This window comes from Schistocerca nitens, chromosome 1 (assembly GCF_023898315.1).
Source record: "Schistocerca nitens isolate TAMUIC-IGC-003100 chromosome 1, iqSchNite1.1, whole genome shotgun sequence".
In the NCBI taxonomy this organism is placed as follows: Eukaryota; Metazoa; Arthropoda; class Insecta; order Orthoptera; family Acrididae; genus Schistocerca; species Schistocerca nitens.
The window spans coordinates 625,955,804-625,970,295 of NC_064614.1; the positions used below are offsets into that span (position 1 = coordinate 625,955,804).

Genomic DNA, 14,492 nt, shown 5'->3' on the forward strand with positions numbered 1-14,492 from the left:
AACACAAAGCTCTGAACTCTCTGTACCACAGATATCACACACCAGTGCCGCAGCTCTCTGTTCTGCAATATCGATACCTCTGTCCTCCTCACGAATCACCTGCTCCCCCCCCCCCCCCCACCACACAGCAGTGCGGAGCACTAAAGGACGAGGCACTGCCCTCGAGAATTCAAGGCCATAGTACTGTTGATGATGTCACGCTTTCAGTCGACAGTGAGGCAACAGATTCGTACGCAGACATAAACCAAATTCAACTCGTGTGATTGTATTTTCTGATATAAAATTAACCATGGCTTATATGGTTTTCATTCTCTGTATTTTAAAATACTTTTCATGATTTTCAGTATCAGTATATTCGAAATTAATTACATAGACGTATAATGACAGACATTATACTGCACACTATTTACCATACATAATAAACATTTATAATACATTACAGCACTTCATAATTACTTTTTGGGTTGGTATACGATTTAGTATCACATACATGCGTACATACATAGAGAAGATTTTTACATTTCACACATGTTAATCTGTTACATATCTTAAAGCGAAAATACCGAGCAATAAATACAATCGCTTCTAAATTACAGGCGTCCACATCTATTTCTACAGCTTTTTCTATTATTCCATCAGTTTCCATAGCAAGAGATGGATCAATATTTACACCATGTACAGAGGATGCATTGACATCTTTAATACTGCCAGAGACATTCAGAGAGTTGACTTTCTTTGACTGCAATTGTAACAAACTTGTAAGTTTTAATTTTCTTTCAGGTTTTATAGTCTACTGAATTGGCACATCGTAATAACAACCACTCATTATTTATATTTATTGTATTGGTTAAAAACAGTCTTGGTTGCTAGTTCAATTTTTTATTTTTCAACGACGCGTTTCGCCTTATTTAGGCATCTTCAGGTTATCTACATAGAAAACAGAGAAAAAATACATCTATTTAAGACTCGCGATCGCGTTTTGCAGACTTGGATAACCTATAAGCATGTATAAACAGATCAACTATTGAAAGATCGTCGTGTTATATTTCTAGTTTTTACTGAGTTTAACGAAGGCGATGTTGGCCTGATAAATTCGACGATGCCCTTTGGCTACACTGACTGAAGGATTCTTCTAAGAAATACCAAATTAAGGTATTTGCTCTTTCAATAGTTGATCTATTTATACATCCTTATAGGTTATATTTCTAGTTTTTACTGAGTTTAACGAAGGCGATATTGGCCTCATATATTCGACGATGCCCTTTGGCTACACTGACTAAAGGTTTCTTCTAAGAAATACCAAATTAAGGTATTTGCTCTTTCAATAGTTGATCTGTTTATACATGTTTATAGGTTATCCAAGTCTGCACAACGCGATCGTGATTCTTAAATAGATGTATTTGTTCTCTGTTTTCTATGAAGATAACCTGAAGATGCCTAAATAAGGCGAAACACGTCGTTGAAAAATAAAAAACTAAAAAATTGCAACCAAGACTGTTTTTAACCAATACTGTTAAGCACTGGTTTGCTGTATGCCACATATGGGTTGGAAGAATTTATATTTTCCAAATCTCTGCTCTAAATCATCTCTCTGGAATATTCCTAACATCACATAACGCAGACCTACTGTAAATCACTGCACAGGTATTCACACAACTTAACTAATGTGTAAGTAATGTATAATAAAGCTGTGAAGGTTTCTCTGCTGAGTTTCCCACAGTTCTTGGGAACATCGATTACATGCATATCATACAAACTTCGCGACCAAGTACAGAATGACTGCAAGTGCTTGATATTTTCTTGATCCATGGAACTGATGAGATCAGCATTCTCATCTCTTAAACAAACCCTCTTTTTAGGATGCTTAGCATTAACTGCATCCACCAATTTCTTATCATTTATAACCACTCTTTAGTGCCATCACTATCAGTCCCTACTAATGTTGATACAGCAAATATGTTTTTTTTCATCAAACAGAGGCACAAGACTAACATTTTGCCTTTTTATACTATTTGGGTAATAAACCCTGAAGGAAAGGCCATGAGCATCTTTTACAAAGTCCAGTTTTTGTTTCTTATATACTTGTCAGATGTGGGTGAAGTTACATTGTTTTATGTTAGGTACATTAGACAGAGATGGAAAAAGACATGTGTTATTCTTTTCATTCAACCAGTTATTTCTAAGATTTTTGAGTGAGTGAACTGTATCAAAAATAAGAAAAAAATTTTACAGCTATCACATGGATGTTTTATGCGAGCCTTAACTGGTGTGCCACTGCATAATGTTTTATACAGCTTGACAATAATTTTATTATTATCAGTAATGATACATACAACATTATAACCAATTTCATGAAGTATTCTTAGGACATTCACTGTTGTCATATGTAAAATTTCAGCTTCTAATTTTTTTTTCAAGACCTAGTGCCGCTACACCTTTGTTCTCAGATAATATTCATGTAATTACGAGTGTCTGGAGACTAGAGGCTGCTTTTATATCTGTTGAATTACAGGCAATTCCGTCCAATCTATTACCCCTGTACGTAATTTTTGGCTTAGCAAGAATTTAGACATGTAGAAGGCATGCTAACTTTTCATGAGGTTCTAGGGCATCATGCTTAGTTTGCGAATATATTTATTCCACTGTAGATTCCTCATACATTTAACTTCTCAAATGATGTGAACGTGGCAAAACAATAATTTTCAACTTTGGCAAAAATGTATAAGCTGGTGGAAATGAAAAGTAAAACTGCAAGCAGTGAGAAGCGTTTTTATGAAATACCTCAACTGTTTGGATGTGAAGAGTTACAGTTGTCACTTATGCACTCAAGACTTAACGTTATATCATCAGCTTCTTCACTTTTTTTCGATGCATTCACTTAGGAGTGTCCGAATTCTACACACATTTTCCTTGACGGTAATTTCTCTGCCCTCAATATTTTTAATTGCATATAACAAATTGTCCAATTTAGTCTATGTATTAGAAAGAAGTTGTAATCCTAAAATCCTGTCAAACCTACTAGCTTCTATGTTTACGTTATCACACACTGTATGAGGTTAAAATTTACAATTCAAGGTCAACACTTTTCTCGCTGAAGGGCATTCGTTAAATTCTAAATACATGAAGTATAAACGATCACTGTTCTTTTTAAGAGGCCAGTCGTTATGGTTAAATCTGTCTTGATTAATTGTAATGTGATCTAAACTGCATATGTTGTCTTCTCAGAGCCAATCCGTGTATTTGTTCATTTCACGTTTCTCGTTAACTTTTTGTCACACTTCCATGTCAGTGCGCTGAGCACATCGGGAGAGGACAAATTCGTCGGTAGGTTTGGAAATAAACATAGAACGGCATCACTTTCGAAGTTCAAATTTCTATAATAATTAGATTTGCAGCTAGGGACACGACAGTTTCTAGGCTTTGTACAAATAGAAAATAACACTAAACTTCATATGAACACACGCTCGCGTGCACAATGCACCGACTCAATGAAACAGCTGATTATCCTCCCGCCAGTTCCGCATTAAGGCCTGTATCTATTATGAAGGCAGCGTCGGCTGTGGTGTGGCGAGGACAGAGATGTGCGTGACCACCAGTGCCCAGGCTGGCTGCTGGGAGGGACACGGCTGGACCGTTTGTTGCTGTCTGTGATGTGGTAGAGACGGAGTATACTCGGTATGGAGTCAGGTGTGCCGGTAGTTGCAGTGGCCGGTCGAACCACGACTGAGGTGGAGCATGTGGTGTCGTCGGGCGTTGATGTGGTGTTGATGCCGCTGCAGGTGAAGGAAGCGGAATCGGTGGCGTCGAGTGGGTTGACAGTTGGCAGCGCCTCTGCGTCTTTACGGTGGTGGTGAGGATGCCGTCCAAAGACAGTTGCTTATAGGGCAGTGCAACTGATGTGGGAGAGTAGCCGATAGGCGTGTGTGATTAGATGGGTGGACTGAGCGGAGGGCGTGCCGGGTAGATCACACCGTGCGTCGATAATGAGGTCATCGTCGATAATTTTAACTCTGAGGTCCTACGCCTGGAAGTCGCAAATGTTAATAGTGATGACTGCTTGTGCCTGAAGTGTCTCGAGGTTGTGCGTTCCCAGTTCCTGTCGTACAAATGAAATGGAAGATTGGCACAAGAAAGGCATGTCCTGTTACCAATTATTTATAGATTCATAATATGTCATGTTGGTATATGATACGGATGCAAAGTTGATTTAGTATTAGTTGAGAGGTGGCATGAGCCCCCTCTCATATTTCTATCTTACGATTCTCCTCTCTAGTTGCATGCGGTGGAGGGTTGCTTTTCCTTAACACGCGTACTTCCCACGCAGCGTCTCTCGTCACCCGGGTGGGCCGGTGACAGGCGGGCTCTGTGGAACGGGAGAGAGTTAAGCCGACGTGTGTGAGGCAGTCGAGTGAATGCTTTTCAGACGCCGACATTGTCAAGAGACACGCCCGCTGGGGTGTGAAGTAGCGGCTGGGCTAGAGGTTCCGTTACTTCAGAGAAACTTTGCGAAAACACTTTCTGGCGGGCTACCAGCGAGGCGTGGGAATGACTTGTGTACCCACGCAGTTGTGGCGGGAAAATTCCCGCACTTTCTGCAAAATCAGCACGGAAATTGGCGCCAAGAATCTCCATTGGTGGAATGGTAGTGCTCCGGCAATGGAGTGGAATTTCCGCCGGTTTTCGAGTTGCTGATTGGAACGTAACCACGGCCACTGTCGTGGGGGCGGGAATGTTCGGTGTTCGGCCTGTACGGGTGCTCTGGGTAGTCGGCAGTCGCCTTTCGGTCGAGGACGTCGAAGCAGCCAGCCCTCGCCTGCGGTACGCCAGATCGTGTTCTGGGAGATAAGAAGACTGTTGGTAATGTACGTCCGCAGCACCGGCAGATAGGGATTTTTCCTAGGTGATAATCAGAGCTCAGCAGAGCGCGCCTGTTCATCCTTTTCTAACTTTGTTCAGTTTCGAGTAGCAGCAATTACTATTGGGTTAGCTGTGTGTCTCTCTTGAGATTTGAGTGGAAAGGAATTGGCTCCACATACCACTTCGTCTTAAACCTCACGATCTAAGTTAGGGACAACTTCACCTTTACTGTGTTTGTATGAATCTCCAATTTTAGCCAATTTGATGTTTTATACTTCCTGTGTCTCTTTTACTATTCTGCGTTTAATCTTAATAAACCATATTGTTATTTTGGACAGAACTTTCTTTCTGTTAATCAATAGAGCAACCCTATCATTCCTCACTATGCTAATGAAACCTTTGTTTATTTAACTTATTTATCAAATTAAATTATTGCAGGTGCCAAACTCTCTTCTACTCCACTAGCAGGGTTGATTAGAGTCAGTTCGCGTATTTGTTTTATCCTTGTGCAACAGCAAAAGTCGGAGTTAGAATAGGGGGGGCTTAGAGCATGATTTACACATGTGGATTCTAGTAGAATTTAGTGATAAATACACTACTAGCCCCGGCACCTCGCATAATATGGCGACCCTTGGCCTCGGATCTTTCCTGTGAATCTCTGATAAACAAACAGGATTCTTAGTAGGAACATTCAATTTTTTTTCTCTCTATTTTTTTTAATGATTAATACCCAAGTTTTTTTTGGTAGTTCCGCGTTTAGTTTTAAGTAGCGGCGCATGACTACAGTTTTTGTTTTCAGTGTATATATTTTTTGTTCATTGTTTTTTTTGTGTTTCGCTGATGTGGTGTCTGTACCGCATCGCACTTTGTCGGATTTGTGTGCGGTTTCTGTACCACACCTAATTGTGTTTGTGATTACAGCGTTGGAACAGCGTTGTTGAAATTTTATGTTTATGTGAAAAAATATATGGAGTAGATTAATTTTATTGTGCATTTTAGATGAATTTGTTTTTATGAATGATAACGAGAAGTAAGGCACGACTATTATCGGGCGAAGCTAAAACAAAAGAGGATAGCATAATGGATAAGGGGCAGTTTACTGACGGGAATAGGTTCGGAGATGAGATGGGCACATTTTTAGCAGGACAGGACGCCAGGGTCATTGATGAGGAAGGTGATTTGGACGCGATCTTAGAGCAACGTCGCCGCCGTGATTATGAGAGTGAGGTAGAGGATGAAACAGAGACGGGCACACAGGTCGAGACGGTAGTAGAGGTTTATAATCAAACGAACGAGAGCAGACAGGGGCCAGCTCGGCCACGTCAGAGCTCTAGTGCACAGGTGTCCAGAGTTACATCACCCAGGTGTGACGAGGATCAAAATGATGACATTAACCCAATACTGAGCTTCCTACGATCAATGAAAGAAGAAGCTGAAGAACAGCGTAAGAAGGAGAAAGAAGAAGCTGACGAACAGCGTAAGAAGGAGAAAGAAGAAGCTGAAGAACAGCGTAAGAAGGAGAAAGAAGAAGCTGACGAACAGCGTAAGAAGGAGAAAGAAGAAGCTGACGAACAGCGTAAGAAGGACACGGAGGCAATAATTTCGCATATAGGGGAAATTCGTGGGGAATTATTAACAATAAAGAAAGAATGTGGAGAAGCAAAACAAATGTCAATGGTAGCACAAAAAGTAGCAGGCCTAGCCAAAACGGCAGCAATAGGGGCAATGAAAGTCGCGGAATCAACTTCTAAACTCGCAGGGCGCTTGCGACGTACAACACAATCCCACTCAAAATCCCTAGCATTCTTAAAAACTCAAGGTAATATCGCGGTTGCGAACACCACGAAACGAATGGAAGAAGTAGAGAGTCGGATAGCAAAACTAGAGCAAAACGGGCACACGAGCACTGCGCGTTCGGGTACCAATGATGGAGTACAAAGAATTGTGTCTCCGAGGAAAAGCCCGCCGTGCTCTAGCCCATTGACCGAGTGCGGAACTAACACTGCACACGCAGAAACAGCGAGTAATAGCTCCAATAATTATAGCCCACTTAGGAGAGTGAATTCTGAGTGCCACTTCCACTGTGATACAGAGGTAGCACATCACAGTTATCAGCAAGATAGAGCAGGACACTCAGCAGACGTGCAAGTATCGGAATCGTCTGACAACACTAGTGCGAGGATCGGACAGAATTTTGATCACAATCACTTCCTGTCGATACTCAAATTCCAGAAGTTCAAAGATAATGGAGGGTCGATGCATCCGAAGAGCTGGGTGATGCAATTTACTAATTCATTACCGGCATCATGGCCAACCCAGGCAAAATTAGAATTCATGTGTGGACACATCGAAGGCCAAGCCGCGGAAAAGATGCGGGGTGTGGCAGCGACGTGTCGGACCTATCAGGAATTTGTTGGTGCATTCCTGCGTACCTACTGGTCAAAGGAAACGCAAGACAGGATTAAAGAGGAAATAATATTTTGTCCTGAACTGGAAGTGTCCGGGCATAGGAGCGCAACCAAATTTCTTGAGGATTTACTCAAGAAGAATCAATTTTTAGATAGTCCATATAGTAACGGAGAAATCATTAAATTTTGCTTTTCCAAATTGCCAGTTAGGTACCAACAGACACTTGTCGGCAAGTGTGGATCTGACATAGAAGCATTCAAGATTCTATTGCGCGAACTCGAAGTAGTCTTTGATAAACAAGACGCAAAGGACAGGAAGAAGGGGCAAAGTAACAAATACCACCGGCCAGGAACAGAAGACGACAGCAGATTGCATAATCGCACTGGTCAGTTAGGAAACCAGGGTTACGGAAGTCAAGGTTACGCTATTCAAGGTTATGGAAACCAAAGACACGGAAACCAGAACGTCAGGGAGCAGGGTCAATCTAGACAAGGAATCTGGGATAGAAGGAATAACGAAAGGCAAAGCGACCGTAATTGGAGAGAGCGAAACCAAGGACAACGGTGGAACCAGGAGATTGAAACCAGACCCGCAAATCCTAATGCACGTCAGAGGAGGGGGAGCCTAACTAGGGATTGACGCCAGACTAGTGCGAACACAGGCCGCCGGAATTTCGCACGTAATCTCGGACCTGGCCAACTACGGATGATACATTACGAAGATTTATCAGAAATCCTGCTCGAGGAACATAAAGCAACTCCTCGACATGATCGGCAGCCTCTTATCACAGTAGCAATAGCTGAAAAGAGTCTGAATGCGATAATAGATAGTGGAAGCTACATAACAGCAATATCTGAGGCAGCATACAAGAGGTGCTCTCAGGAGATGGACTGGCCTGTCCTATCGGTTAAGAAAACCAAAATAAAAGGGGCATTAGCGGGTAAATGTACGGAGGTCACCCAACAAACAAGACTGGAATTCTCCTGCCAAGGACACAAAATAGAGTCTAACTTCTGGATCGTGCCAAATCTGGCGATCGACATGATAATAGGAACGGACTTCCTAAATGAACATGAAGCGATAGTTGATCTAGGACGAGGTGAAGTGGTTTTGAGGAAAGGGAATCCCGTCCACATTAAGTTCGACGATCAGCTGATCCCAGCTCAACTACCGTCTAACTGTGTTCGGATAAACTATGCGTGTCTGAAAGACAGAAAGGAAGAACAGGTCGACGTTGCGGGTAAGGGAGAGGACACGGATGAGAATGAAGTCGGAATAATGGGAGAAATAAAGGAGAAAATAGGAGAAAAAGTGGAAGCAATAAAGAATATAAGGAGTGACCACCGCAAAGAACTTCATAAATTACTAGTAGAACATGCGGAGGTCTTTCTTCCCAAGACAGGATCAATAAAGAACTTCCAATATGAATTTCGTGTTCGTCCGCACAACCAGTTTCGTGTGCCACCCTATCCAATCCCCTTGGCATATCGACAGAAAGTAGCAGCTGAAATTACGCGAATGCTGAGTGAAGGAATAATTGAACCTACGGCTTCAGCCTATAATAACCCGTTAAGAGTAGTCGAGAAGGCAGATGGTAGTATTCGTTTAGTCTTGGACTCGCGACAAATTAATACCATAATTGAACCCGAAACAGACAGACCGGAACGATTAGAGGAACTATTACAAAACTTCCATGGAATATCAATCTTCTCATCAGTTGATCTAAAATCGAGTTTCTGGCAGATCGAGCTCCATCCAAATTGCAGACAGTACACAGCCTTTTTAGCATTTGGAAGATGTTACCGGTTTCGTCGACTACCATTTGGTTTGAACGTTTCATCTGCCGCATTCATTCGGGGGCTGGACGGCATACTAAGCGATAATTTGAAACGTCATGTCACCAGCTATGTGGACGATTTGCTGATCGCGGAGAAATCTTGGGGAGAGCACAATGCGGTCCTCGGTGAACTCCTTGCGACATTCAAGGATTACGGAGTGACTATCAATATTGAAAAATCGAATTTTGGGACGTCCTCTGTCAAATTTCTGGGACATATCATCACGGGTGAGGGCATTGCGCCAAATCCCGAAAAGATCGAAGCGATTGAAAAGTTTCCCATTCCTACGACAAAGAAGCAGTTAAGGGGGTTCTTGGGGATCATAAATTTTTACAACCGCTTTATACATGTCAAAACTCAGAGCAGTCCTAGGTTGCATCAACTTACAGGAAAGAAGATTCCTTGGGAATGGGATGAGGCAGCCGAATCCGAATGGAAAGCATTAAAATTCGCATTATTACAAGCACCCATCCTATCACACCCTAATTTAGCAGAAGAGCTTTGCATAGTAACGGACAGTTCATACTCCGGTCTGGGTGTCATGGTGTTCCAAGACTATGTACATGACGGAAACAGGGTGTGGAAGACAATTGCGTTTGCTAGCAGAGTACTAGCCAAGAGTGAGAGGAATTACTCAGTAACCGAGTTAGAGGCGCTGGCTATTGTATGGGCGTTTGAAAAATTCAGATACCTTCTGTTTGGTCGCAAGACGAGGGTCTACACAGACCACAAGGCACTCGAGTTCTTGATGACTGCAAAGCTTAATCACAGGCGGCTCATTAGGTGGGCATCATATCTGCAGCAGTACAACTTTTCGATAGAATATATCCCCGGCAGTCAGAACATTATTGCAGACGCCTTATCACGGTCACCGATCGGATTTGAGCACAACATGGAAGAAGATCTGGAGGAAAATCACTACTGCCTTTTCTATATGCAGAAAGTAGCCTTTGAAAATTTTATTACCTGTAGTATGCAGGACATCAAGAAGGAGCAAGACAAGGACCCTGCCCTAGTGTTATTGAAACAGAAATGGATAGACAGAAGACACGCCAACATCAGGCAGTTCTATCTCTTGCGGAAAGGCATAATTTTCCACCGAAATTATGCCAATGACACTGAATGGGGGGTATGCATCCCTGAACACCTAATAAACAAGGTTATATGGCATACTCACCTCAGCTATGGACACTTCGGACCACGCAAGTGCAATCTCAAGCTAAGGACCATGTGTTACTTTCGAAACATGGAGCGTCGAATTCGGAGGGTACTGTCGGTGTGTAAAGACTGCCAAAAGGCTAAGCACACCACTGTGAGCATGCAGGCACCATTATACCCAATCGTACCGACCAAATTAAGACAATTAGCAGCAACAGATTTGATGGGACCTTTGCCAAGAACAAGAAGAGGATATACTTACGTATTAGTGTTTGTTGAGCTAACGTCCAAATACGTTACCTTTACGCCACTGAAGAGGGCAACAGGACGAACTGTATCACGAGCCCTAATCCGGGATTTCCTACCACAGGTTGGTCATGTGAGTAGAATCATTTCTGATAACGGGCCACAGTTTAAGTCAAAAACATGGAAGGAGATGTTGCGTCGATGTAAAATTGATCCCATTTTTATATCTTCACACCATCCGAGCTCGAATGCTGCAGAACGGGTTATCAAAGAACTCGGAAACTTGTGCCGGTTGTACTGTAACAAACAGCACACGACATGGGACGTTTTCCTTAAAGACTTCCAGGAGGTGATCAATGAGGCACCCCATGGGATAACAAAATTGGCACCCATTACAGTACTGAAAAACCGGATTCCTAAGGACTTGATAACCAAGGTCGTAAACTTCCCACCAAGGGCGCGAACGCAGCACCAAGCCATAGTGGATTTGGCTCTCAAGAGGATACGGGCTGCAGCAGAGGTCAGGAAGAGACGTGCCGACAGGGGAGCTCGTCTACGACACTTCCAAATTGGACAAAAGGTGCTCGTTAAGTCTTTCCGACTTTCGAACAAACAAAAAATGAAATGCCAAAAATTCTATTCTGTTTACAACGGCCCGTACCATATAAGGAGAGCAGCTCACCACAATGCTTATGAATTGGAGACGCTGAAAGGAAAGAAGTCCATAGGACTCCACCACATATCTCACATAAAGGAGTTCGTAGAATAGTAGTAGTGTAAGAAATGTACATAGTAGAATAGGCAAATATATGAACCTTTGTTCGGGGAACAATAATCGTTACATTAATAGATTAAGATTGCTAAAGTATTAACACGCTGCGTTGTCTTGCATAAGAATTTACTGCTGCTATCCTCTTTTTGTTTATGTTTGCGATCTCCAATGTCGATGGAGTAGGAGACACTACCTTTTCATGAGCAATGTTTTTGTCCTTTCCTATCTGGTGTCCATGTTAAGGGATAAGGATGAGTGACGAGACGTCGCACAAACGGGCGCATACAAGAACGTGCTCTTAGAAGCGTTCTGAGAGGTCGTGATACGCTCCATAGCGGCCACAACCAGTTCGTGAGACGTTCATACCAATGCTTGCAGGCACGCGTCAGTGCACTGCACGATTGTGGTATATTGCGCGATTTCGAGGGTGAATATGGGCAGTATAGTTTTTGCAGAGCTGCGCCGGTATCGTTGTCTTGCAAGTCGGGGTGAACCTGTGAGCATTTGACTCTAATGGTGCCCTAGACGAGAGAAATGAGGGCATAAAAGCCTACCATGCTAATGTGCTGGTTGGGGATTTAGCGTGCTGCTCGTTTTTGTCACAGATGAATCACCAAGGAATGGTACTTGGATATTCGTGACATACTGTGTAGCTGGCGTGTGTTGGGTGTCTGAATCCTCAACAGGAACCAGTCCTGGCTTGGTCATATTACATTGCTTCTGGAAAGGTGTACTTCGATCGCGAAAACCGCTTCACATAGAGAAGGAAGTTGCAACTATAAATTTATTGTCGTGTATAGCCATGGCTAACCCAGTCTCTGGAGTTTCAGTGAGGCGTAATGAAAACTCGGAGGTCATGTCGTACGGCGCGCACATCACTGTCGTCAATAGCGGCGAGCAGCAAGACATCTCAGCGTAACAGGAACTATGTAAGGGTATTGTATAAGGTAAATAAAAAATAAATAAATAAATAAATAAATAAATAAATAAATAAAATAAAATAAATAAATAAATAAATAAAAGGGAAAGTACGATACTAGGATAAGTTAAACTGTAGGATTTAACAATAACTAGATTAATATTGTGGGGGTTTTCTACCACAAGTGTGGCGCGCGCCTGTTGAGTTGCTATTTTTCAGGTCACCAAACCACAGACCCGAGATGGAGGGACGACGGGCGAGCGAAAGTAGCGTAGTTGCATGTTCTTTATAGCACAGTAAAACTTAGACCTGCATAACAACATAATTTAATTAAAAGACGTAGAATGTAGATCGTTGGGATATGGTAGTTAATTCTTGAAGCATGTCTACTGTCGATCTATATAATTAATAGTAATATTAGTGCGGGCCCGCACATTTAGTTGTTCATCCATTACAAAGCATCAGTTATCACACACCATGTACATACTGAGATCGGTCTCTACACATATATCAAAATAAATTATTTCCATGTCTAGATTAGATGTTATAATGATTGCCATAGATTAATAACTATAAAAGTAAAATAAGAGTGTCTGAAATGACAGACCATCAATGTTTCATTATGTAAATTTATTATAACATAGAAGGTCATGGGAAAAAGTTAGGCATAAGACTTTTGTAAGAATTGTACAGATGACGAGGAACGTGGCAATGCAGAGGCCAGCCAGCGCAAAAACAAGAGGTCTTCGGCTACCTGCTAGAGGGCGAGCGTCCCGTCCTACACGCTGACAGTCACCCGGCTGCCTACCTGAGGGATTACACGGGACCCTCGCCCCGCCACAAGCGAAAGTGGGGCTGGCCGTTGACCCTGACACGCGACAGCCTGCTAGCTCTCCGGACGCGGCAGCCGCTTGGAGGGATTCCCTGCGGCAGACCACGTTGTCGTGAGTACACGAAGAACATCACATATCGTGTCAGAACCTGCGCCTCATGTGCCTCAGGACAGAAAGGGACGCTCTATACTCACCTGTTTGGGTTTTTACAACTCACTAGCATTGGCCGATCTGCATACACAAAGCAGTATCGTGCCACACTAACAAATGTATGGTCTCATGTCTTACTTCTCCTCTCTATTAGAGAGCAGTTTTTAACAATAGTCGCTCCTAGTTCGATCCTGTATGGATGACCTCACACACTTGTGGAGTCACTCCACGTGCCATCATCCCTCGTCGAACTGCAATATTGGGAAACGTAAAGTTCTGTCCAGCGAGAGAAGAGACCTAGACTAGTGATGTATCCCAACAAGGAGATCTCAGAAACAATTAATCGACGTGAGGAGAACCTATCACTGTGTCTTCCTACCGTACTGCCGTGATCATATGCGTGGGTCTGACTACAATCTCAACAGCGTACTGCAGACACTCCAGAACTCCCTATTGCTGTTGCCACAACGTAGCTACTACAACCGACGTTTAGCCTTATGTGATGTCAGTACAGTGGAATCAGTGAAGTGCCACGGATATTTCTAACAATGTGATTTAGTGCCTCATTCTCAGCACAGTCGTGAACTTTGTGCAATGTGCACGCACAATTTGATGCCCCATGAACCTTGTTTTTTTTTGTTTTTCTTAAATTTCTTTCTCTTATGTTGTTTCTGTAATGTATGTTATACCTTGTATGCGTTTGTGTTTTACACTGTAATTCTTATTACAGATTACTGTATTGTTCTCCACATCATGTTTTTTTTGTATTTTGTGTTTATTGTTGTGTGTATGCTAACAGTGTGCCTGAAGTCCCCATAAACTGAAGCAGATACCACCACTGTCATTGTGAATGGACCATCAGTTCAGGGAACATTTTGTAAAGGTTATTCTTGCTGCAGGGAGACAGAATGAATCGGAGGTTGTAACTAGATTCTGAAAACTCACAAAGAGATTGTTAACTTAAATATTATCATGTGTGAGTGAGGTCAGGTTAGTTTAATGATTAAAATTGTTGTAACATCTTGGGCATTTAATTGCGGAGCACTCCAACTCTGATTGTAAAGAATAAACTGCTCCATATTTGGCTCAGATGCCCGGGCCATGTTTAGAGCGTGAATGTCTGCGTGAATCGGTGTTTGGAAGGGGCTCCCTGGGTATGGATGTGTGATGTGAGTGTTAGTGTTCCATATTAAGAAGGTGAAGTTGGCTACATCATAAATAATCCTCCCTCTATGAGTTGCATTTTTCAGTTGCAATGATCTTTTTTTTATAGAGTGCGGTATGTGGAGTCACTTTGTAAGATTGTTCTT

At 42.5% G+C, this 14,492-nt stretch overlaps 1 protein-coding gene across 1 annotated transcript in view; it reads right to left on the reverse strand.

The window, feature by feature from the left end:
- Nucleotides 1-14,492, reverse strand: part of LOC126263708 (facilitated trehalose transporter Tret1-like) — a 177,102-nt gene that overhangs the window by 62,467 nt on the left and 100,143 nt on the right. The window contains exon 2 of the mRNA XM_049960894.1: nucleotides 595-739. Within this exon, the coding sequence (XP_049816851.1) occupies nucleotides 595-739 (145 nt within the window). The remainder of the gene's footprint in view (nucleotides 1-594; nucleotides 740-14,492) is intronic.